Source organism: Xenopus laevis, chromosome 6L, assembly GCF_017654675.1.
Source record: "Xenopus laevis strain J_2021 chromosome 6L, Xenopus_laevis_v10.1, whole genome shotgun sequence".
In the NCBI taxonomy this organism is placed as follows: Eukaryota; Metazoa; Chordata; class Amphibia; order Anura; family Pipidae; genus Xenopus; species Xenopus laevis.
Genome location: NC_054381.1, coordinates 47,220,490 through 47,247,236, shown reverse-complemented (window position 1 = coordinate 47,247,236; position 26,747 = coordinate 47,220,490). Strand labels below are relative to the sequence as shown.

General features: G+C 38.2%; 1 protein-coding gene across 4 annotated transcripts in view; it reads right to left on the bottom strand.

Moving 5' to 3' along the window:
- The window catches only part of LOC108718922 (histone acetyltransferase KAT2B), a 54,984-nt gene that overhangs the window by 18,306 nt on the left and 9,931 nt on the right, over window positions 1–26,747 (bottom strand). For all 4 annotated transcript variants that reach the window (XM_041566003.1, XM_041566000.1, XM_041566001.1 and 1 more), the window contains exons 2-8: window positions 14,435–14,561; window positions 11,984–12,129; window positions 10,447–10,536; window positions 5,916–6,097; window positions 1,960–2,151; window positions 1,303–1,409; window positions 580–705 (exon numbers count right to left, since the gene is read on the bottom strand). In XM_041566003.1, the coding sequence (XP_041421937.1) occupies window positions 580–705; window positions 1,303–1,409; window positions 1,960–2,151; window positions 5,916–6,097; window positions 10,447–10,536; window positions 11,984–12,129; window positions 14,435–14,561 (970 nt within the window). The remainder of the gene's footprint in view (window positions 1–579; window positions 706–1,302; window positions 1,410–1,959; window positions 2,152–5,915; window positions 6,098–10,446; window positions 10,537–11,983; window positions 12,130–14,434; window positions 14,562–26,747) is intronic.

The window sequence follows — 26,747 nt, the reverse complement described above, 5'->3', positions numbered from 1 at the left end:
TGTGATTGGTGACTATAGGCAGAAACCATGCTTGTGCATCTCTGGTGACATAGTGGAATATCTGCAGCCATAGGCAAACATACCGCACAGGAATGGCTATTGCAAGCATCAGCAGAAGCCTGTGTTTTTATTAGGTAACTCTGTTAGAGGAATATTAACTTCAGCTATTAACATGTGGGTTGCAGTTACATTACAACCCTTTAATTTAATGGTGCCCATTCTTTGCATCCTGACCCCATAAGTGTCTCAAATCAGATTTGGGGTTCAACTGTTTTTTAGTTAAGCCAATTTATTTGCGGTATAACTTTCAAAGCCATGCTGCATACCTTTCTGATTTATTCAGCTCTTAATAGAGCTCAAAGCTGACTACTATTCACCTGATGCTGTAAGGGAGTGCTACAAACAGGAATGAGAAAACATTGGTCACAACCCTCGAAATGTTGCTATATTAGCCTAAAGCTAAGAAGTACGGTATATCAATAAAAGAACATTTTAGCAGTTACCCCGTGTAGCGAAAAGGGCTCTTTGTAAAACACACTGCCTCCGCAATCTTTTTTCTGATTCACTTATACCACATACCTAAGTTTGTTTCAAGGGCACAAGCTGGTTTTCCAGATGGACTCAGGTTCCCACTGCTGGACTGCTCCAATGGTGAAGGGCTTGCAGCATAAGCAACAGACCTAGCGACAGGGGGTGTGCTGATAACTGAAATGAAAAGATATTAACGAACAAACGTTATTTAACCTTATACCGTGTTGAAAACCACACGAATATATCTAAATTCTGTGCTCATTTCTATTTAAACACTTTGGATCTAAGGATAAAAGTCATCAAAACTGCCCACATTTAAATCAATAAATTGCAAACATGTGACATTAGCAGGTACATAATATAGGAACCTGCAATCAGGATTTTCAATCAGCATTATCTTGCCAAATATAATGCCAAGTTGAAGGTTTTTCCCTGCAGTCAGATCTTCTCTTAACTTTAACAAACATGTTTCTTACAACAAGAACATGTAACCAAAAATGAAGGCCTTTTGAATATGCCTTGTACAACTTTTATCACCTATGTAAAAGTAGTGCTGCAGTGTAATCTCTAGAAGGCTGCTGTAGGCTTGGGAGTGGGGTTATTATCTAAAATATATTGATGTAACATATGAGATGAATCACTTGATCAGTTTGCTCATGTGTGTTCCCCAACATGGTCACTGAATTCCTTTATTTAATCACAATTACTTTTTTCCCCACACTTCCAGGGAGAATAGAGCCTTTAGGAATAACGTTGCCTCTTCTGTGTTACCTGCTTGAATTCCAAGATCATTAGTCTGGGATGATGTTGACATATAATCTTCATCCCATATTGGAGAATTGGAACTGTAAACCTCTTCCTCCAGCATAGATAAGAACCTGTACAGAGTAAAATCATGAATCAGTTGAACTGTATGCATTCTGTAACATTAAAATTAACATCAAAATTATAAAAATATTACAGAGAAGGCAGTACTTATAGAATTTTCCTTGGCAAATAGTTTTATTCTGGGAGTTTGTTACAATTTTGAAATAGGTGTTTAATCATATGCTGGGGGTTGCTGTGCTATCGACAGGGGAGAAGGAGGCATATGGATTTAAGGGTATGTCTTAATATGACAAATGTTTTTCACATATAAGTGATGAGCAAAGATATCCTTGTGATAAGCACTAACCATTTGGTATTTTGGTGTGCTACCACCATTAATGTGAGTTTAACATTTCTTGTGACAACATGAGTATGGTTTAAATTGTTGAACATCCTTCAATAATTTTCTGGTTACATATTTATAAAACCAAATGCACCTAGGTAGGAATACATTTCAGTTCAGATTTTGCTTTTCTCAACATTTTCTCTAACAGCAATGACAGTAAAAGAAAGAGGAAAAAACAAGCGCATGTTCTGTATGGGACAGTTGGCACTCCATACTTAGGGAAATGGGTCAGGATCAACGTTCGCTTCTCCTGCGGAAGTTTATCTTTCTCCTGCCTGGCCTGTTCCAGTAACTGCCGCCGCATCACAGTGAAGTTGGAGCGAAGCAGGGTCCTCCCGAATACCTGTGTTGTTTCATATCGATTCAAACTGTCACAGAACTGCGGGACATTACAATAACACAGCCACCTACACAACCATAAACACAACATTAAAAAAAATCATAATATTCATACTGAGCAATTTAAAGAAAAACTGAGCTCTCGTAATAACTAGAGTCAGAATGCAGAGACACGTTTTGGATTGAAAATGTATAAAAGTGACAATAAGAGATTAGAATTTGTTAGATAACATGGAGAAGGCGATGCACTGAATCTAGGATGAAGCTGGGATTCAACCAAATCTCAGCACTTTGTGCATTATTCATCTTGGCTCCAGTCTTTAGTAATCAGCTGAATTAACTTTCAGTGTATAAAGGGGGTGTAAACACCAAAACATGTTTTTGCCTAAATAAGAAACTGTAATTCAAAGGAACTTTCAAATTTCAATAGATATAACTGTATTTGGAAATATAACTGTAGTACCTTTGTGTCCCTTTCTATTCTTTGCCCTGCCTGGTGGTTTTGCAGAAGCCAGCAAATTAACAAACCTGTACAGATCCATGTGAGGATAACTTCTGCTACATTGTTGCTGGAGACAGAACCAGCAGTGCAGAAAGGGACAGAAAAACGCTTTTTTCACTTGTAATTAAGTGTAAAGAAACCAGCGAAAGAATGTCATTTACAGTATGTATATTGGAAAGATGTTTAGACTAACGTTTATTTTATTGTACATAATTGTATTATTGAATTGACTTCCCCCTTTAACATCATGTGACTTTATATTGTTGTTCAGCTAAAAGTGATTCACGCAAAAACAGCTGTATGACTGTGCATGGATCTGAATATGAAGCTGAATCTCTTTTTTTTAAGGAGCATTTGATATTTGGCTGAATCCAAGACGTATGGCCTCATGAACGCCTAATGCGAACCGGAATACTATAAGCAGCTTGCATGCAAATGTATCATTTCTCCGGGTAGCTGCATGACATGCAAAGTCAATATTTGTACAGACCTCAATGTACTCGCACACACATTAATTCAGTTCTGTCAGCTGAGTAAACACATGTCTAAAATATAATGTTCTAACAATTGGAGAGTCTGAACTAAGGGGCATAACGAAGAGGACTAAATGAATATGAGAGTTCAGAAGGTACAGGTATGGGAACTGTTGTCCAGAATGCTCGGGACATGGGGTTTACTGAATAATGGATCTTTCCGTAATTTGGATCTTCATACCTTAAGTCTACTATAAAATCATGCAAACATTAAATAAACTCAATAGATTGGTGTTGCTTCCAATACGGATTAATTATATCTTAGTTGGGATCAAATACAAGGTACTGTTTTACTTTTACAGAGAAGAATTTGATTATTTGGATAAAATGGAGTCTATGGGAAATGGCCTTTCCGTAAATTTGGAGCTTTCAGGATACCGGAACCCATACCTGTACTGTATTCATTGCTAGAGTGGTACAAAAAGTATTTCATGCCATTCAGGGGCAACGTTTACTTATAAGACTACACATTCAAAGGCCCAGCTTACAACCTCTACGTGCATTCATGCCAATTGCAGTGTTTATACATTATTTTTTATTGCTGTTTTTATTGGATTTTGTGTGGGTTTTATTTCAGTTTCACTTTCTAAAAAGTTGGCTGCACTGACAGACCAGTGGAACTGGTATTTTGACTGTGACATAAAAGTTGTTGTTTTTATTGTACTTGCTGCATTTTAAGTCTTTTTGTCTTTTCTGTGTTTGTATTTGAACTGTTTTTGTAGTTGTGTAACTATATGCATTTTGGCTATTGCTCAAAATAACTGTTATTCATATTAGTGATGAGGGAAATAAGATATTTTATAAAAACTATTTTCAGCAAAGCTTCATAGTGTGGAGTAGAAACCCATTTTATTTATCATTCACCTGTACTTTTTACAATAATGTAGATTATTGCATGGGTATTAAAAGCTTTATGTTTAAAGTTATTAAGCAATTTACAGCAGCACCTTGGACACATTTAAGGGGTCATTTTCAACCACAAGCACAGTTGCATTAGTGCAAGTTTCTAGCAGTCAGTTGCGAGTAAAACCCCATTTATTAAGGTACTTATGGTGAGATGTGCTCCTTGCACTTCTGTATAGTTGCACTCGGTGAAGCTCAGTTGCACAAATTGACACAGAGAGAGTGAATAGTGCACACGTCCCTCTGATGCCAAAAACTGAAAATGAAGCCATGTTGAAAAAAAACATGGGGATTACTTCTGAAATTGCACACTGCTTATTGCACTCGTGGTCATAAATTACCCTTTTAGTGTTTTACACCTCAAAGGGAAAGCAAAGTCATACTTTTTTGCTCTTAAACTGTACCATAGGTGCACCCTCTCCCTTCAGCCTTTACCTTCCACAGGGAACGGAAAAATAGAACCTTTTCACTCCCTTGTTTTGTGAGGAAAAGTCATGTGTTTTTAAGGATTCCGATTCGGTTGGGTCAGGCACAAGGATTCGAGTGAATCTGAATCCTGCTGAAAAAGGTTAATCCTGGCAGAATACAGAACTGAATCCTGGATTCGGTGCATCCCTAATTTCGGTTTTTTATCTGATGACGGAGGTTGAAGTGAGTCCTCATTGTCATCATTGACTATATCTAGTGAGCACACTGGGGATCATTTATCAACACTGGGCAAATTTGCCCATGGGCAGTTACCTATAGCAACCAATATGTAATTAGCTTTATTTGAAACCAGCTGCAAGTAGAACAATGAATGCAGCAATCTGATTGGTTGCCATGGGTTACTGACGAAGGGGTACGCCCCCGAAACGTTGTAACCTGTTTGGCTTGGCATTAAACACGGGTAATAACCCTTGAGCAGATTTCGTGTGCTGGATTCATTCTACTTATTTACCATTTTTGGAGGTGCCGTCCTCCTATGTTCCATGCACTGTGAACGTGAAAAGAGGGAACAGGTGTGCATCTGCATTTTGTTTTACTGCCCATGGGCACATTTGCCCAGTGTTGATAAATGAGCCCCATTGTCTTTTGTTTGATAGTACAGGTATGGGACCTGTTATCCAGAATGCTCAGCACCTGGGGTTTTCCGGATAACGGATCTTTCCATAACTTGGATCTTCCTACCTTAAGTCTACTAGAAAATCATGTAGACACTAAATTAACCCAATAACCTATTAGTGTTAATTAATATCTTCATTTGGATGAAGTACAAGGTACTGTTTTATTATTACAGAGGAAAAGGAAATCATTTTAAAAAATGTAGATTATTTAATTATAATGGAGTCTATGGGAGAAGACCTTTCCGTAATTTGGAGCTTTCTGGATAACTGGTTTCTGGATAACGGATCCCATACCTTTATAAAAAAAAAGAGCTTTATATAATTCAGGACATGCTCAGCTGTAAATAAACTACAGTGAAACCTCAATTTTACATCCCCTGATTTTAAGTTTCCCCTTATTTTACATTGTTGTTTTGTGGTCCCACATATATATATTATGCATAATACATTTCCCTGATTTTCAATTTTCCTGGATTTTAAACCATTTTTTTCTCGTTCCCTGAAAAACGTAAAATGGGGGTTCTAATTAAGTGTTAAATAAACTCAATCAATTGTTCGGCCTCCCATAAGGATGAATGATATCTTAGTTGGGATCAAGTACAAGGTACTGTTTCATTATTAAAAAGGAAATCATTTTTACAAATGTAAATTGTTTGATTAAAATTTAGTCTATGGAAGATGGCCTTCCCTAATTTGAAGCTTTCTGGATAATGGGTTTCCGGATAACTGATCCCTTACCTGTAACATACACTGCAATACCAATAAACAAAAAATAAAAAAACAAGTACCTTGTATAGTTCTCCTTATATTCAGCAACATCATCATTTGGTGACCTTAGTCTTCGCTGGGATGGAGTTTCCAGATGCCAGTAGTTTATGCGTTTCAGGAACATTTTAGCCAGCTCTATAATGGTCTGTCTTTCTTTTGAAGGCAAATGGCTGAACTTGTACTGCACAAAATTATTTACACCCTGTAAAGATAGACAATACGGAGATGCCGGGTGACAAAATTCTTCATCTTTCCATGCTACCCTCCATAGAAAAAAGATAAACCTCATTTTGTTTACATGACCCCTGCAGCGTCCCTGCCTGATAAAAGTGTGAGTACCGTATATACTCGTGTATAAGCCGACCCGAGTATAAGCCGAGGTACCTAATTTTACCTACAAAAACTGGGAAACCTTATTGACTCGAGTATAAGCCTAGGGTGCATTCCAGTACACACTGTGTTGTGATATCTGTACATACACACATGAGATGCAATGCGAGAGAGAGAGAGAGAGAGAGAGAGAGACAAAAGCACTTGACATTCCATACTCTTTTTGGGAGTATATGCTGTTGAACAATGACCAGACAGGGTTATAAGTCACTAAGAGGACAATGTAAACCTGAAACTCAGCAGCTATTGCAACTACAACTCCCAGAATCCTTTAGTGACTCAGAATGGCAAAGGCTGCTGGGAAATGCAGTTTATAGTTTCTATACCTTCTCATCCCTAGAGCAGTGGTTTCCCCACTTGGGATAATATGCTGAGCTACAGGTTGGATCCTGCCTGTGATTGGATCCTATATAATGCCTCTTTATGCAGGCACCAGTGCTAATAAAAAGCAGAACAACAAATAAAGGTACCGTAATTACGGTACAGAATGCCACCGATCTGCAGGAACAGAACTGAGCCTGGTGAGCAGCTACTCACATGGGCTCCAGTGGCTTGGTCGGCCGCTTGCTGGGGGCATCCACATTCTCTGTCAGCGTGTTGGCGGTTGTCGCGGGTCCGGGTTTGGGGCCGTGGATGAGTCACTGTCTCACCAGTGTTTTGCGATGCGGCTGCTCATTCTCCGTGCTGCTGTCGTCTGTGTTGTTTCCCTGGCGGGTTCCGGTGGTGGCGGGGAGATAGGGGCAGGGGCGGGAGCAGTTGCCCTGTGGGGTCCTGTCTGATGGGCCCCACTGTGGCACCGGATCGGGTCCCCTCGGCAGGCGCCGTGCAGCTTAGCAGGCAGCAGGCCCTGCGATGAGCTAGGCGAGTAGTATAGACGCCAATGGGAGGAGCGCGCATGGGAAGATGTATGCCACTGCCGCATGAAGGACATTGCATGAGCGCGCTTCAGGTGATTGTGCACATTGACTCGTGTATAAGCCGAGGTACACTTTTTCAGCAGATTTTGGAGGCTGAAAAACTCGGCTTATACACGAGTATATACGGTAGTATAGAAAAGTCAGTTGCTCTGTAATACAGACACTTCATGATGCATTGTTAATTATTGTAAATGCAATATGGCAGCTTCACCTAGCATGATGCAAAAATGCAGGGAATGGGTGCCCTGTCTACACAAGTAAGTTACATTTACTGATTATTAAGAAACAAAATGAATGACAGTTGGTAGTTATATTTCCCCTTTAAATGCTATAGCGATTGTAAACTCAGGAATTGTTCCTTCTCACTACCAGGTTAAGGTTATGATGACATAAAAAGCATTGTCAGAATTTATAACACTGCCTGCCTATTGTCTTAGGCACATATTGTGCAAGTGGAGCGGTAATGATTTGGCAATGAAAGACTCTTGATTCAGCATTTTGGATGTTGATAATATGCAGTTAAGTGAATTGACATGTTAAATTAATAACATTAGTCAGACTCCACTAAATTATAACAAACACACTGGAAAATGAAAACATTTTGGATTTTTTCTCTGAAGCAACACACATTATTATTTGTACAGATATGGGACCTGTTATGCAGAATGCTTGGGACCTGGGGTTTTCTGGATAACAGATCTTTCCGTAATTTGGGTCTTCATGCCTTAAGTCTACTAGAAATTAATTTAAACATTAAATAAACCTAATAGGCTGGTTTTGCTTACAATAAGGATTAATTATATCTTAGTTGGGATCAAGTACAAGGTACTGTTTTATTATTACAGGGAAAAAGGAAATCATTTTTAAAAATTTGGATTATTTGGATAAAATGGAGTCTATGGGAGACAGCCATTCCGTAATTAGGAGCTTTCTGGATATCGGGTTTCCGGATAAGGGATCCTATAACTGTACTAGAAGTTAATACAGGTATGGGACCTGTTATCCAGAATCCTTGGGACCTGGGATTTTCCAGATAACAGATCTTTCCGTAATTTGGATCTTTACGTGTACTAGAAAATCATGTAAACATAATATAAACCCAATAGCCTGGTTTGGCTTCTAATAAGGATTAACTATATCTTAGTTTGGAACAAGTACAAGCAGGGGCGATCCTGGCCCCTCTGCCGCCTGAGGCAGCAGCAGTTGCTGCTGCCCCCCCTCCCCTGGAAATTCGCTCTTAAAGTACCAGGAGCAGCATTTTTGCTGCCCCTGGTATCTAGTGGGGCGCTGCTGCCTGAGGCGACAGCCTCAACTCGCCTCATTGGCGAAGCACCCCTGAGTACAAGGTACTACTTTATTATTACAGAGAAAAAGGAAATATTTTTTAAAAATTTGGATTATTTGGATAAAATTAAGTCTATGGGAGACAAGCTTTCCGTAATTCAGAGCTTTCTGGATAACGGGCTTCTGGATAAAGGATCCAATAGAATATGGAGAAGCCGCACACCACACACTCCCAAAGGTTCTTATCCTGGTGCCCAGTGATAGAGGAATCGGCAGCCTCACAACAAGGGTAAGAAGAATTTCACCGGCACACAGGAATTGTAGTAGCAGGGCAAGCCCTTGCAATTTTATTATGCAGTAGTGCAACGTTTCGGGGTCACGCCCCTTTGTCAAGCATAAAGGGGCGTGACCCCGAAACGTTGCACTACTGCATAATAAAATTGCAAGGGCTTGCCCTGCTACTACAATTCCTGTGTGCCGGTGAAATTCTTCTTATTCTGGATAAAGGATCCCATATGGTAATGTTGGATTTTGCAGATTTGCCATTGGTTATGTGTTTATATTGTAAACTGCACCAAACACTAATGGACAATGAAGTATACCCTATGTAGGCACAGTATTGCTCACTAACTAAAGCTTGGAAAAATGGTAAGATTTGCTCATTGGGCAATGCAGCAAACTTTTTTGAAGGGAAGGATGATGGTAGAAATAAATAGTTGGGCGTATTTCCTTAACAACTCCTGAGCAATAACGTGTTAAAGGGGTTATTCAATTTTAAATTAAAGGGGTTGTTCACCTTTGAGTTAACTTTTAGTATGATGTAGAAAGTGATATTCCCAGACAATTTGCAATTGGTTTTCATTTTTTATTATTTGTGTTTTTTGAGTTATTTAGCTTTTTATTCAGCAGTTCTCCATTTTGCAATTTCAGCAATTTGGTTGTTTGGGTCCAGATTACCCTAGCAACCATGCATTGATTTGAATAAGAAACTGGAATATGAATTGGAGAGACCTCAATAGAAAGAGGAGTAATTAAAAGTAGCAATAACAATACATTTGTAGCTTTACAGAGTGTTATGGTTTTTAGATGGGGTCAGTGACCCCATTTTGAAAGCTGGAGACAGTCAGAAGAAGAATGCAAATAATTTAAAAACTATTCAAAATAAATAATGAAGGCCAACTGAAAAGTAGCTTAGAGTTGGCCATTCTATAACATACTAAAAGTTAACTTAAAGGTGAACCACCCCTTTTGTATGATGATTGTAGAGTGATATTCTCAGACAAGTTGCAATTGGGTTTCATGTTTTATTATTTGTTGTTTTTATTATTTAGCATTTTATTCAGCAGCTCTCCAGTTTGCAATTTCAGCAATCTGGTTGCTATGATCCGAATTACACTAGCAACCATACATTAAATTAAAAAGACACTGTAATAGAAGAGGGCCTGAGAAAGCGAGTAATAACAAGTAGCAAATAACAAAAAATGTGTGGCCTTACAGAGAGTTTATTTTTAGATGGGTCAGTGACCCCCATTTGAAAGCTGGAAAGAGTCAAACAAATAAGGCAAATAATTCAAAACTATAACAAGAAAAAATGAAGATCAAATGAAATTTGCTTAGAACTAGCCATGCTATAACATACTAAAAGTTAACCTAAAGGTGAACCACCCCTATAATTGTCAGGTTACTAAATGTAATACCAGTAATACATATCCCTCCACAGGCCAAGACTATACATGTTAATGATGACATTGCTGCTTGTGCCCTCTTTTGTTCCAAAATGTACTATGGCAGTAAAAGTCACTAGATATCAACTACAAGGGGGCACTGATTTATACACAATTAGAAACTGATTTACAACTTGGAACAATGTTCATATGTTCAATAAGATGTACAATAAGATATACAATAACACATACATTAAAAAGCATTAAATCCAGGACAAGATGTCAGATCCCATTACCTGCTCAATACTGGGCTTCTCAAATGGTGGGGAACCCAATGATCCTTCCACTGCAGGTTTCACCATTTGCAGGATACACTTCCTCAAAAGCTGAATAGAAGAAGTATGTTATAGTTCACAGTAGAATAAAATGTAACCTTAAACCCACACATGAACATAAAACAATGCTCCCTTCAGCTACTATTGCTTTCCCTGTTTTCACTTCCAAATAAATTGGCAACTACTGTATCATTCTGTAGTGTCTAACTGCAATTGTGGTTCAGAAACAGCTACCCATGATGGACTGAGCTGAATTCATTCTGACACAGCCCAATATGCTAGCCAGCATTACCCACTGTGTTCTTATAGTCCCACACACAAAAGAATGGGTTAAGTTACTAAACTTTCAGACATTCTCTGCATTTGTTTAAACATACATTGAGATCCTAGAGACAGCAACTTGTAAACAGAGCTTAAGTGATGTCATTGGTTATAATCGGAGCTTGGTGATGATGTCATTTCATAACTCACTGAAACTTGCGTATTATAATAAATAAAGAACTCGGAGTACTTGGAGTTCCCTGACCTGTGTAAAAACATTCAACCTGGTCATGGAACTCCTCGGTAACTTATAATATCCTTATATTTTACAACAGGGGGTACTTTATTCACTGTATATACAGATGGTAAGGGAGAATTTGATAGAGATGATAAAAAACATGGAGTGGCACTGGTTAATAATTCTGATGAATATGTTTCCAAAGATATTCTATTAATGATAGAATACTGGAAAAAAAAGATTTGTATGGCCTGATGTTGAAACTGGGGGTTCAAGGCAAAAATACAACAAGAGAGCCAAGATATAATTTAGCCTTGTCCCATAATACAGGGTTAGACATACAGTTTGCGTGCAATATACCCACTTGTTCACTAGTTCAATGAAGGGGCCTTACACCAATCACCACTTTTAGCCTATTGTTTTATGGGTTTTGTTATTTCTTGCACTAAGCAGGACACAGTGAAACTGAAATAATTACAATAGGAGGAATAGGTAATTATTAAATTCTCCCCGAACGGCTTCCCCCTGTCTTCCACCTGCAAGAATGAGAAAACGCCTGCGGCATGGCACTCGCAGTGCTTCATTTTCCGAAGTCGCCCGAAGTTGCCTCATGAAACTTTGGGCGACTTCAGAAAACGAAGCGTCGCGAGTACCATGCCGCAGGCCTTTCGGGGAGATTAGTCGCCCCAAAGAAGAGGCGACTAAATCTCCCCGAATCTCCAGGTATGACGTTACCCTAATGAACTCCTCCTTATCTCTAAACATGAAAGATGACCTACAGCTGGAAAAGGGGGGGGGATTGTTAAAGCAGAGCTGTTTTCACTTTGCCAGCTACCACTGAGTGACTCCCAGCATCCATTAGAAGGGCCACAGATCATCTTATTTGTAGGACAGATACTTGTTCAGATGATTCATCTTTTAAAACATCAATATCTATCCATTTCCTTAAGCATAATGAATTATGTTCATCTTAGAAAGTAAGGGAATATCAAGCATTACCTTAAATAGGTAGAAATAAACTTGTTTGGTATCAGCATCTTCCTCTTTATGCACACAAGTGAACAAATATTCAATATCTAATACAATCCCCAGGAGCCGGTTCATTTCTTCTTCTGACACATTCTCCAAATGAGATACATGCGCAGCTGTAAAACAATGATCTGTTATAGAAAAAGCACTTAACTTTCTATTATGTGCGCTTTCAAAAGGAAGAAACCTTGCAGACTAATAGCTGTTTAATGAAATGGATACAAGCCTGAGTAAACTCTGAAACTGAGAGGTAGAAATGTCTCTGCAAAACCCTCTACCAGAAAGTGTTCAAACACCAAAACTAGGGATGCACCGAATCCAGGATTCGGTTCGGGATTCGGGCAGGATTCAGCCTTTATCAGCAGGATTTGGATTAGGCCGAATCCTTGTGCCCGGCCGAACCGAATGCAAACCCTAATTTGCATATGCAAATTAGGGACAGGGAGGGAAATCACTTGACTTTTTGTCACAAAACAAGGAAGTAAAAAATGCTTTCCCCTTCCCACCCCTAATTTGCATATGCAAATTAGGATTTCTTCGGTACTCGGCCAAATCTTTCGCTAAGGATTCGGTGGTTCGGCCGAATCCAAAATAGTGGATTTGGCGCATCCCTAACCAAAACTCTGGACCTGGAATGATAAATGCACCCTACTTGAGTGCATATCCTATTTTTAGCAATAATTCCAATAAAATGCTCCTGGTACCTTTAAGAGCAACATTTTCAGTAATTGAGCTCTCCACACTAGTGATGTGCCTCCCCGGACCCCCACCACTCAGGAAGGTAAGTGCTTGGGGGAGAGGGAGGAGGCATTAAAGGAACCGCCTCAGGTAGTTTCAGCAATCTGGTTGCTAGGGCCCAAATTACTCTAGCAACCATGCACTGATTTGCATAAGAGGCTGGAATATGAATAGGAGAGGGCCCGAGTAATAAAAAGTAGCAATAACAATAGATTTGTAGCCTTATAAAGCATTTAATTTTAAGATGGGGTCAGCAACCCCCCCCCAAGCTGGAAAGAGTCAGAATAAGTAGGCAAATAATTCAAAAACTATAAAAAAAGAAAACATAAAGGCTAACCGAAAAGTTGCTTAGAATTAGCAACTCTAGAACATAGTAAAAGTCACCATGAAGGTGAACCACCCCTTTAATTCATCTCCCCAGGGCTGAAACCAATGACTGCATTATGTTAAAGATTAACGAATTAAACATATTTTTGGCTTTTTATAGGTCCCTGGTAAGGCCTCACCTTGATTATGAGCAGTGTAGTTTTGGCCTCTGGTCCTTAAAAAGGATATAAATGAGCTGGATAGGGTGCAGAGACAAGCAACTAAACTGATAAGAGGTACGGAAGACTTAAACTATGAGGGTAGACTGTGAAGGTTGGGGATGTCTTCTCTGGAAAATAGACGTTTGTGAGGGGACATGGTTCCTCTTTACAAGTACATTAGAAGACAGTATAGACAGATAATGGGGGTCTTTTTTGCCATAGAAAAGATCAAGATACTCCCCTTTAGGCTAGAGGAACTAAACTTTCATCAACAGCAAAATATGGCTGTATTGTTTAAATAATAATATAATAGAAGAAAAAGTGTCAGGGTGCACAGAGCTCAGGCTCAAGGTGGCCCAGAAGACTAACCCATTCACACTTCTTTTTCAGGAACAAAGAAGGATGGCTTCTTAGGGAAAACATCATATAATCTATATTACTGCACTTTTTATTCACAGTAGCTTCATAACAAAGAAAATGTATGAACCCCCACCTTGCTGTTCCTGCTGCTGAATGCTGCTGAAGAACCCTTTCACTTGCCATGCATTCTTTTTAAAGGCAGATAAATTAATTCTAATGTAACTATTTTGTAATTCTAATTTCTGTAATTATGCAAAGCTGAAAGGTTCGAGCAAAAAACATAAATGGGAAGTACTGAAAGAGCTATGTATGTAACAAATATATGAACAATAGATTTATAACGTTATGTCACAAACACCCTTATCCCCTGTGCAGAAACAAAGATCTGATGCAACGCACTGACTGTCTAATCAGTAAAGCAACACATAATGCTACTAAGCAATGGGATGATGCAGCTAGACTCTGAAAAACCATGCATTTTGGGGATGCTAGTGGATTGCAGGGGAATTAAAAAAAGAATATGTGCAGTGTAACCATTAAGGGTCTCCAGGGGAAGGTTTATGTTGTCCACATATAAGGCCAGCTTAACCCTCTTTGTCAGATGTGCCTAATCTTTATATATACAATTGTATTTTCATTACAAATTCAATACAAAATCTTTGTGGCCGCAAGAAGTATAAAGAGGTACAGCCAAACTTCAGCTTTTTTAGATGAATATTTAGTTCAGTCGGACAGCAGGCACTTCTTGTTTGCTGTAAACATATACAGTAAGTACAGTAATTCAGTTTTTTTTTACCAAGTGGATGGCCACAGCTTCGACATGGCTCAGCGAGGCTGACAACTGTCTGCTGGAGATCCATCCTAGGGGGTGTTGGAGGAGGGTTTGGGTTTTTCCAGCCATTGCACTTACAAGTTTCATCCGCCTGAAAGAAAATAAGAAGAATATCACATATTAGGTACGAGTTCTGTGTCAAAACTTACAACAGGACAGTGAATAAGAAAAATTAAATTACTCTGACCCACATTTTCTTTTCAATCAAAGGCAAACTTCCTAGTTTCCAGGCTGACTGGAACTACTAAGCACTGCATTCCGTTCCTATTCACCCCTTTCTGTATTGCTACTACTCTTAAGGGCAGATTTCTTTCTTTTCGAAATTGTGGTTTTGAAGCAATTTGAGAAAATGTCAGCAAAAAACATTATCTCTGTGTATATACTATATTCACAACCAAGATTTCTTTTTAAATATTTGATATTTGTCACATTAAAGACCTTGAAAACGTGAATGGAAAAGCCTACAGAGATGCTCTCAAAATCAATGAGAGTCAGCATGTGAGTTAATGTTGCAATTTTGGCTTACTTCAATGTTTTATACGTTTCGATTTTAAAGCTTCACCAAAAATGTTTGGAGTTTGAGTTTTTAACGCAACTCTACTTGACTTTTCACAATCTCACTACCCCCATTTTAAAAGCAATCTGCCCCAATGGCAATATGGGTTGTGAGATATTAGCACATAAACGTTGAGTATTACTAGTATTCAGCCAAACCAGCAAAAAACAGAGCTGTGGAGTCGAAGTCGGGAGCAATTTTGGGTATATGGAGTCAGAGTTGCCAAAAATGTAGGACTCCAACTCCAATAACTTTAAATACAAGCACTGAAAATAATCAAATCAGATTTAAGAGCTTCTATGAAGGAGGATATAGCAGAAGCAATTCTGTTGCTAAGAACAATGCTGTAGTTAATTTTTGATGGTATTTAACATCTGTTCTACAGATATGCCAGGTTTAATTCATATATAAGTTGTTTTAGGTTTTACAATTGTTTTTGGTTTATGTAGCTTAACTTTGATGTTGGTTTAGAATTACCAGAGGATGTGGTTTATATTTTTGAGCTTGGGAAAGTGATAAAATGCCTTGTATGTTATGTACTTAACTTCTTTCCATAAAATACATTAGTATTAATGAACCAGTAACACCAAAAAATGATAAAGAGTATTGAAGTAATTAACATATACTGTAATATATTGTTAGCATGCACTAGGAAAAGCTGTGTGTTTGCTGTGTAGCCATGGGGGCAGTCATTCAAGCTGGAAAAAAAGCACAGGTTACATAGTACATAACAGATAAGCCCTGTCCAATACAATGGTGTTTTATCTGTTATGTGCTATGTAACCTGTGACTTTTCTCCTTTTTTCCAACTTGAATGGCTGCCTCCATAGCTACACAGCAGCTTCTTTGTAAACTATAGTAGTCTTTCTGAAGCAAACATGGCAGTTTTACCAGTGCAGTGCAACACTACATTATATTTTAATTATTTTGATACAATTTCAGTTTTTAGTGTTACTGTTCCTTTAGTAACGTCGGAGTCGGAGTTAGAGTCTGAGGTACATAAACTGAAAAGTCAGAGGATTCGTGTACCAACTCAACAGCCTTGGCAAAAAAAAAACCAATCTAAGTTTATTCCTGATCTCTTTTCCTTAAAGTAACAGAAGAGCTGTGATATATGAATACAATAGTTCAATATACATTATTATTATTTTTTTTGTTAATAAAAATTTCTAAAAAAGAGTTTAGAGAAATGCATTATGAGTGTAAAATATCCAAAAGCCACGAATAACTGTAAAATGTGTTGTTATGAATTTTGCTTACTGATTCCTTATAAATAGTGCTTAGTGGTATAATTTTTGCCATCTGATTCATTAAAACTCATTTATTAAAAGAAATTATGTAGAAATGATATAAGAAGACAACTCTGAGTGACATTACATACACAATTGTGTTAGCCCTGTGGCCTTGTGTAAACTCCACTGTGATTAATAATATTCTCACATTTCACATTAGAAGGAGCAATATTCCCAGTATTATTCCCAGTATACTGTAATGACAAATAAATTACATCTCTTGAAGGGCTTTGATCATTTATGCTAGGAAGTCGAATGGACTTTTGTTGCCTGTTTCATTGTAGATGAACAATTGGGTGGAAAAACTTAGGCAAAACTTAGGCAAGTGGCTCACAAAAAATATCCCATAACTCCATAATACCATTAAGAGCTATTATTTATTAAAAAAAATCATGTTAAAAGAACAGGCATACAGACCACCAGGTATTCTGCCTTACGCGTTTCATACCCTCTGGTACTTAATCATAGGCATTTTGATGTTACAAAATTGGCCAACAGAATTTAAACCCAAAGAGGTCCCTCCCATGTACATTTTAAAACCAAGTGGCGCACACATACAACGTTTTTGTCACTGGCGTAGATCTGCTCCCATCCCCCATATCTTGTGTGTGCGTGTGTAACAACAGGTATGTCATCGGCCCATCAGTGGAATCACAGGGAGGACATTGCCATGCTATCAGTGTACACAGAAAACGGGGCAGACAGGAGCAAATCTGCCTTTTCTCTGCTGTGGCCTAACCCTCAGCCTATATCAACCAAGGAAAAAAACAGTATACTGGTTCTTATGGGAGAGAACCCCTGTTCATGCAGAGATATCTAGGGCAATTACACATCAAGGAAAAGAAGAATAGTTTATAACAATAAATGATTTAAAAATGTATTGCCTGATTCCAAAGCTTCCCTTGTGGACAAATCTACATAAACAGATCATGCAGCACTAAAAGCCGTGGCAGGCTTTCTAGTCTCATTTTACAAGATGTAATTGTGCTTAAATCGAGAATTAGAAGTACACAATTGGACCAGCTAATTTGCTAGGCACAAAAAAGGTTTCTAGGTTTTACATTTATGCCTACAGCAACTCACTTTATTCTTAGTCCACCTGTAAAAAAAAAAAAAATAGGACTAAAAACAATTTTAAAACTAAAGCCGGCCTTAGATACAAAGATAGTCGTATGAATGCAGATTCATATGATTTTCGGGCCTTGTGTGGTGTCTCCCAACATTTTTCGTGCCGTGGCCGTCGATCGGACTTTATTAAATCTGAATGGTTAATGGTAAATCGTTAGACTGAAACGAATGATCCTTCATCGCACAAAGAATAAAATCTGTGTATCTATGGCCAGCTTAAAAGTGGTTTAGAAACTCATTCTTCAAAGTGAATCATAAGCACTTATTAGGATGGAGTTGCTGTAGGCAGGCCCAGCTTTGTGGTAAAATCAGTGGTGGCATGCTACCCAGCCACACTTTGCACTCATCAGGAGCACTAGGAACTATGCACCCTGTCCCGGTGTATCGGCTGTAGGTAAAGATGATGCCCATGCGCACAATCTGAGGGGAGAGGGCAATGGAGGATGCCGGCCTCCGGGTGACCTGAGCAGAAATTCGGCCCTGGCTGTGTTCACAACTGGAGCAGTCAGGGCTAAAGAAATGGCTCTTGATTAGAGCAAAGTGACTTACTCCCCCCGCAACAGACATTGTAGGCCCAAATGTGCTTCCAGTCATGACCCTGAACTTTAAAACCCTGATGAACCCTCTGCATTTTCAGGTCTGTGACATTTATGGACAAGAACATAGAGAGTTCCCTACTCTATTACTCTGAAGTAGATCAACAAATCTGTCAAATCACATTACAGTAAAACAGAATCCAACACAGATACTGCATGGATGCAGGATCAGATTAAAGGCTTTAGGATATAACCTGAAAAAATTGATCAAGCAGCTTAAATCCTTGAATTAGCTTTGAGGGGACAAGCATTAACCACAATCAATAAGGAACCATGCTGTCTAAGGTGAGCTATCCATGATTCCGTATAACAGCAAAACAGGGCTACCTTGCACTTCATTCACAGTACAGGTATGGGATCCATTATCTGGAAACCCGGTATCCAGGAACCTCTGAATCAAGGGATGGTCAACTCCCATAGACTCTAATAATTCACTTTTTTTTTTTTTAAATTCATTCATTTTTCCACTGTAATAATAAAACAATAGCTTGTACTTGATCCCAACTAAGATGTAATTAATCCTTATTTAAGGCAAAAAATGCTCTTAAATGATTTTTAAGCAGACTTAACTTATTGAGATTCCAATTTATAGAAAGAACCCTTGAAAAAAAAAAAACCCAGGTCACAAGTATTCTGGATAACAGGGCCCCATACCTGTATTAAGCACAACAAGTGAATTAGTTTAGGTGTACAAAGGGTGGAAAACTGAGGCACAAGGGCATTATGTATGGTCTGGGCCGCTCCAACATACAATGAAATTTACACCTAGCACTGTACAGGTATGGGACCTGTTATCCAGAATGCTCAGGACCTGGGGTTTTCCAGATACCGGATCCTTCTGTAATTTCATACCTTAAGTATACTAGAAAATAATTATAAACAGTAAATAAACCCAATAGACTGGTTTTGCTTCTGATTAATTAATATCTTTAGTTTGGATCAAGTACAAGGTACTATTTCATTATTACAGAGAAAAAGGAAATACTTTTTAAAAATTTGGATTATTTGGATAAAATGGAATCTATGGAGATAAACTTTCCATAATTAGGAGCTTTCTGGATAACAGGTGTTTGGATAACAGGTCCCAGGCTCAAAGGCAACCCAGCCGGCCACTTCAACCCCTCCCCAGCGTGTATGTGAATGATGAGCGGGGGGGGGGGGGAGAGCACAGAGAAGTGCACCAGAGAGTAGGGGAACAAGGGTCTGGACCAAGGGTAGGCGAAAGAAGAGGTACGTGCCTGTCACCCCAAATTTGTTACGCCCTAGGCACTTGCCTCTTCTGCCTATCCCTAGTTCGGGACCCTGCCCATACTTGTACCCACTAATAGTAAACATGGCCACTGATTTTCAAGGGAAAAATTTAATGAAAACTATTCCTTACAGTGACATAAAACCCACAACATAAAAATAAATCCAAGATGTGTAAATGATTGGAATGGAATTTAATAGGCGTAGCAAAGAAAAACAGTTCTTGTTTTATAATTAAACGCTGGTGAATGAGGCATTTCTTTCTTGGATACTCTTCAACCTTTGCTTGCCAAGAACTCTGAAACAGACAGGATCGGTAGTGACTACCTTGTATGGAGGAAACCATTCTAAAACTTTCACACTGTATCAAAAATTCAAAATTCAGATATTACCGCTCACAGTCTATGGGGCAAATTTACTTACCTTCGAAGTTGCGCCAGCGTTGGCATCGCTGCACTTCGCCAGGTGAAGTATCGCCAGGGGGGCCCTAATTCACTCAAATCTGAAGTTGTGCTCAGGGAGGAGAAAGGTAGCAAAATTGCGCTACCATTAATTTGTCAAGCAAAGTGAAGTTACGCTAGCGATGCCTAATTTGCATACGGCGCCAAGTTTAAGTACAATGGACGTATATGTAGCAGCAAATACATTACACTACACATATAATAAAATAGAGTTGTTATTTTGCCCTATACATTTGCCCACTGTATAGTTTAGGTGCCATATGTTAGGAAATGTAGGGGGGAAGGAGCAATTTTACATTAAATTAAATGGGTGGGTATATTTCTCCTTTAAGGATAGGGTTATACAATGACCCAGCATGGCCCTTTTCTATTGTAGATTAGAAAAGTTAGGGGCAGATTTATCAAAGGTTGTGTTGTTGTTTTTTTTTTCAACGAAAAAATTAAATTTTTCGTGTTGTTAACCCGAAATTTAGAGATTCTAATTTTTTCCATCCGCGTTTTTTCTTAAATTAGAAACCATTTGAGTTGTGAGTTCACTCGAGGTATAGGCAACTTACATATAACATAGGGGCAAATTTACTTACCTCTGAAATTGCGCCAGCTTCACTAACATCGCTACACTTCGCCAAGCGTAGATTCGCCAGGACAACGCTAATTCACGAAAATCCGAAGTTGCATCCAGGGTTCCGTACACTTGCAAAGTTGCGCTAGCGATAATACGATAAGCAGTTCGAAGTTACGCTAGCGATGCCTAATTAGCATACGGTGGGAAGTTAAAGTACAATGGACGTATATGTTGTAGTAACTACATTACACAGGGAAACTTAATAAAATAAAATAGATTTGTTATATTGCCCTACACATGTGCCCAGTGTATAGTTTATGTGCCATATGTTAGGAAATGTAGGCGGGAAGGAGGGAACCCAAAAAAAAATGTACGATCTTTTTCAGTCTATTACCCTGTAAAAAGTAAAAGATGCCAGCGTTTTTTGGGACTTAGAAAAATTTTCAACTTTTTTTTGAGGCAGTCCTATCTACTCTATTGCACTTCGCCTGGTCTCAGGTGGCGAAGTAAAGTCTGGCGCAAGAGGTAACAATCAGTAAAATCCGCATCTTAGTGAATTCGCGTATTTACGTCCATTCGCCAGAGCTAAAATTTGCCTGGCGTTAGAGTGGGAAGTAGCGCTGGAGTCTATCTCCCTCGCTAGCGAATTTACGCCAGCGCCCGTTAGTAAATCTGCAAAGTCCAGAAATGACGTCATTTCGTCCTTTAGTAAATTTGCCCCATAGCCTTCAAATGCTCTTTTCTAGTTTGTGTTTTTTACTTAAAGTTGTATAATACGTTTTTATTTCTTAACTATATGATGAGCAGTATAAAAACAGGTCTTAAACAAGCATCTATGCAGTGCAGTAATAGCAATATTTTATTGCCTAACCATTGTGTTTGTTCAACCACCAACATTCTTTTGCTCGCCCTTCTACATCTACCATTAATGCTTCATTTCAACATACATTTTAAGTGGAACCACTATCCTTTGTAACCTTGAGGCAGATTCAAATAGATAGGTTTACACTTTTCTATAACACATGTATACATTCCAAAATGTTTCCATACACTTGTTATAAGTAAACTTAACAAAAATGTGAAGGTGAGTAATTAAACATTGTTAAAATAACCATAAAGAGCAGAACCTGGCACCCATAATTCATGCTGTGCAATGAAACTATATACAGGGTAATCCTACTTAAAGGGGCTGTTCACCTTTAAATTAACTTTCAATATTATGTAGAGTTATATTCTGACATCAATTAAGAGACTGGGATATGAATAGGAGAGGGCCTGATAATAAAAAAATAAAAAGTTGGAAATAACAATAAATGTGTAGCCTTACAGAGCAAATGTTTTTAAGATGGGGTCAGTGACCCCAATTTGGAAAGAGTCAGAAGAAGAAGGCAAATAATTCAAAAACTATGAAAATGAAACAATAAAGGCCAATTGAAAATTTGCTTAGAATTAGCCATTCTATAACATATTAAAGTGAACTTAAAGGTGAACCACTCATTTAACAGACTACCCTTACCTGAAACAACATTTACAATGTATTAATATGGTAACACACCATAATATAAGACCCACAAATTCAAAGTACATATTTTATAATATTCTCTTTTTTGGAGATAAAGTATTCTGTTTCCTCCATATGATAGCAAGGACATAAACTCAATCACAATAAATCACAATAAATCTTCGTCATATTGAAATGTGCTGTGTATGGATTGTATGGGCTGAGTAGTCTCAACGAGCAGCCCCCATGGGCACTTGATCTGATACAACATAAACTGTGTCGTAAGTCTCAAGTTGTATGAACTTGAAAATTACAGCAAAATTAAGTGAAAAGTTTTGTGTTTAAATTATATATATGTTGGTCCAACACAACAAACTCTTTCTTGGTATCAACCATCTTATTTTATATACGGACACTTTTTTTTATCCTTTAGGTTAGTGATGTCCAACCTTTTTACACACAATTCTCAGAGAGCATGTTCTAGGGCAGGGCTGGTGGGATACTGGGAAAAAAACATGGTGGGCCCCATTCTTTATGGGCCCCACCAATTCAGACCCACTCCCCGTGGATGCTACCCCACCTGTTATAGCAGCACTTCCACTTAATGGGGATGTAAAGGCAAAAAACATAAAATCCAATTTTTACTTTCTTTAATGAAAAAGAAATCTATCTCCAGTTTACTTCAATTAAAAAATGTTTACCGTTTCTATAAGAAACCTGACTGTATGCAACGAAATCCCCCCTTTGTTTTACTTGCTCTGACTGCTGCGGATAGAGACGGTCCCTAACTGCTCTGCAAGGAAACAATCATACTTTTAAATGGCAGGGGAGCCCTCCCACCTTACTTCCCAGAACTCGAGCAGCCTTGTTTGTTTCCTTTGTAGAGCAGCCGGTGACAGTGTAGACATTTGTATCCGCAGACCCAGTGCAGTCTGCAAATTCTGTCTATCAATCAGTCTTGTTGTATATGCTTCTATGCTGTTTTGATAATTTATGACGATTCCTAAGCTTAACCTCCCAACTGAAGCCCAGACCACACTGAGCATGTGCATGGTCTTGGTCTTGCAAAGATGATGACCCCCTGTTGCCAACTTTAAAAGCATACAGTAAATCATTTGCTTAATTAGGCTTCTGGTGAAGTAAGTTCATGTTTATATTTAGTATACAAAATACAGCATTTCTAGCATTATTCTTTTATAGACATTAGCCCCTTTAAGGAGCAGGAAGGATATATAAGATAAACAGTGTTGTGTGGGCAGAGTAGGGGGGAAGATGGACACTGGTTGGGGGACTCTTCAGATTACAGCACCAGTGAGCCTAGGAGACCCCAATCCGATGCTGTTTGAGGGTAAATAATTTAAAGGCAACATCCAGCCCAGGGGCCTCCAGTTAGACAGTCCTAATAATGGCACACAGGGTGATTGTATGTATGTATGTATGTATGTATGTATGTATGTATGTATAACTTTATTTTTAAAGTGCTGTACAATATATAAAAGTACACACAGGGAGGACAATTAACATAGAAAATACACACTCTGTAGCCCAGGTAATTAAACTCACGGAGGCTATTACAGAAACTGAATAGACAGAGCTTTAAATGGAAAAAAATTAATTATGTTAAGTGCCATGCTATTTGTATAAACAAAAAGCTGCAAACATTTATAGAACTCATTTACAAAATAAAAAGGCAGGGTGCATGTTATGCACTTTGCTCCCTGTCTTCTACGCTAGTTGCATTGATCCAGGTCTTTGTGCTCTGTTTGAGACCATAGAGGCCTTAGTGCTCCTACACGTGTGACAGTAATCGGGACAGTAATCAATAAGCCCCTAAATCTATTAGTAAAGACGCTGGGTTTCCATGCTCTGAAACATACCATGCTATTTGTAGAAACAGATATAGTGAATAAAGTACCCTCTCTTTTAAAATATATAGTGAATAAAGTGCCCCCTCTTGTAAAATATAAGGATATTATTAGTTACCGAGGAGTTTCATGACCATATAAAAATATAAATGTTTTTATACAGGTCATGGAACTCCGAGGTAACTTCTAATATCCTCATATTTGCAACTAGGGATACTTCATTTATTGTAATACACAAGTTTCAGTGAGTCATGTGACAGAAATGACATCAGAACTCACCGTTTATAACTGATGACATCAGAACTCACCGTTTATAAGGATATAATTTACAAAATATTCATGGCTTTTGTGTTATAGATGTGTATACGCAGATACCATTGGTGCTGGGATATATCTCTGGTAAGGGTCATCTTGTGTGAATCTAGAGGTCCCTCTCCATAACTGAGACAGCAAGACTGGATTATTTCACTGTTTAGCATGAACACAATAATTATGTGTTAGCCCCCTGAGCAATATCGACTCCAAGCACATAAAATGTAAAAATATAGTGCTGCAACAAAAAATTATACCCACAAAAAAACTTTGTGGCTTAAGATTTCCAAAACAAAGTATTAAAAAGAAGCTAGTTCAAGGAGAACTGGACGGCATACTGTATACTGTGCCAAAAGCCAAAGAAACCAGAAGTAAGTGTTCCACCTACCCGAGCTGTCAAAATAAGGGAACTAGATCCAAACTGAGACTGAGCAAACTAGTAAAGAGCAAAATACTTTCTGTGGCAAATGCTGTGTCACTTGATCATAAGTTCAGGAAAAAAACGGCTGCTAAATTAATATCACCATTGAGTCACTGACTTAAACATTTTATGCACGGAGATGTTAAAGTCTCCAAAAGATCCGTATTCACAATAATTGCGTGTTCTCTGAACACCCTGTATATACCATTTTTTTCAACATGAGCAATATTAGTAGAACTAACACTGAAAATACACTGAGTAGGCCATGTTCCCTTCTGGCTTCTTGTACAGGCATTAACACAGGAGATAAACTGTAAAAAAACTTTAGAATGCTAATGGTCTCCATGTAAACGTGCAGTAGTACACGGCAACCTTATAATCATATTTTCAACCTTTATGTGAATTATTTATTGTTATATATACCTAATGATCTGTCTTATGACTGTTAACTTTGCCCTTTGGTAAAGTGCTACTGCTATATCAAGGGGCATATTTATTATGCTGTATAAAAAACAGCGGGATAATATGCTACACATCGTCGGAAGCAGTGTAAAATAACAGCAAATCTGGTGTTCGCATGACGTAAAATTACACACCCCTTATTTTACACAGCTTTTTACAATGTTTTTTTCTGCAAATTTCAATTTACAAAGCATAATAAATATGCCCCCCAAGATTATGTTGACAGTTTATAATTCTGTCTCACTGTTCCTTTTAGGGATGCACTGAATCCACTATTGTGGATTCGGCCGAACCCCGAATCCTTCGCAAACGATTTGTCCGAATTTTTTTACTTCCTTGTTTTGTGACATGCAATTTCCCTCCCGCCCCTAATTTGCATATGCAAATTAGGGAAATTAGGGTTTAGTTCGGCCTGGGCAGAAAGATTCGAATCCTGCAGAAAAGGGCTGAATCCTGGCCGAATCCCAAACCGAATCCTGGATTCAGTCAAATCATTGTTGACTATTACTACACTATTAATCCCCATGTCAACTTCCTTCTAGATCAAAATATCTTAGTGAGATTTGAGAGAAGAAATTGCCTCTATAAAATGTCCATAAATATAGCTCTTCACAAACATATCTTTTCATCTATTTTAAAGAGGTTGTTCACCTTCCAAACACTTTTTACAGATCAGTTCACCAGAAATAAAGACTTTTTTTCAATTGCGTTCCATTTTTTATTTATTTTTTTTAAGTTTAGCATTCCTGTCTCTGGTGTTTTAGTCTGGCAGCTCAGTAATCCAAGTGCAGATTCAATTTGCTACATTAGCTGGTACATTCCTCAGCAGCATCTATGAAATATTAGCAACTGTTGTATCAAATCTAACAGCTGCCTTTAAAGGGGTTGTTCGCCTTTAAATGACCTTTTAGTATGATGCAGAAAGTGATATTCTGAGGCAATTTGCAATTGGTTTTTAATTATTATTATTTGTGTTTTTTGAGCTTTTTATTCAGCAGCTCTACATTTTGCAATTGTAGTAACAATCCAGTTGTTTGGTCCAAATTAACCTAGCAACCAAGTACTGATATGAATAAGAGACTGGTATATAAAGTCACCAACACTACACTACGTGGTTCTGTATGTGTAAAATATGAATTGGTCTCTGCCTAAAGGAGATAAAATAGTAACATGTGAGATCTAATTATTTACTTATATGTAAGTCACTTCACTCGGGTGGAGATTAACTGGAGAAATAAGCCAGACGCTATGATTATTTCCCTCTCACTGACAAGACACAAGGGTGGACAATGCAGTCAGTGCCGCAACACTGGTATCCACCTATACTTTACCAATTAGCTCATTGTAACTCATTGTAGCGTTTATTATGGCCCTCAAGTGTGAAAAGTTGTACTGCAAGTCACCATGCAATTTTTTGAACTAAGCAACAACCTTTAATTTAAAGCACTGCGTATCTTGACAGCGCTATATAAATAAATGATGATGATGATAATTTGATACTATCAGAGAACATAATTTTTAAAAATAATACAATTTCATTTAATGAATCAGTCATAGTACCAACAATATCTATGACATCAAAGCTTTTTGTGAGAATTGAAACTCTTAGCACTTATTTATTCATTCTCATTGTTTCATTCTCATTGTTTTATTTTTTCCAGGAGAATCACGCAGAGCAAATATCCAAATCTGTCCCTTACCTTCAGGCTAGGCCCCCTAGCAAAGGCTCTAAGCTCCCCTACAGGGTCAGCTATAGGGAACCACTGCCTTATAATCCATGTTTGCTGTAAACAATAAGTGTCTGTGTTTTGAAACAAGAATTGGTGTATCCCCGACAACTTATTTACTTGTACAGGTATGGGACCTGTTA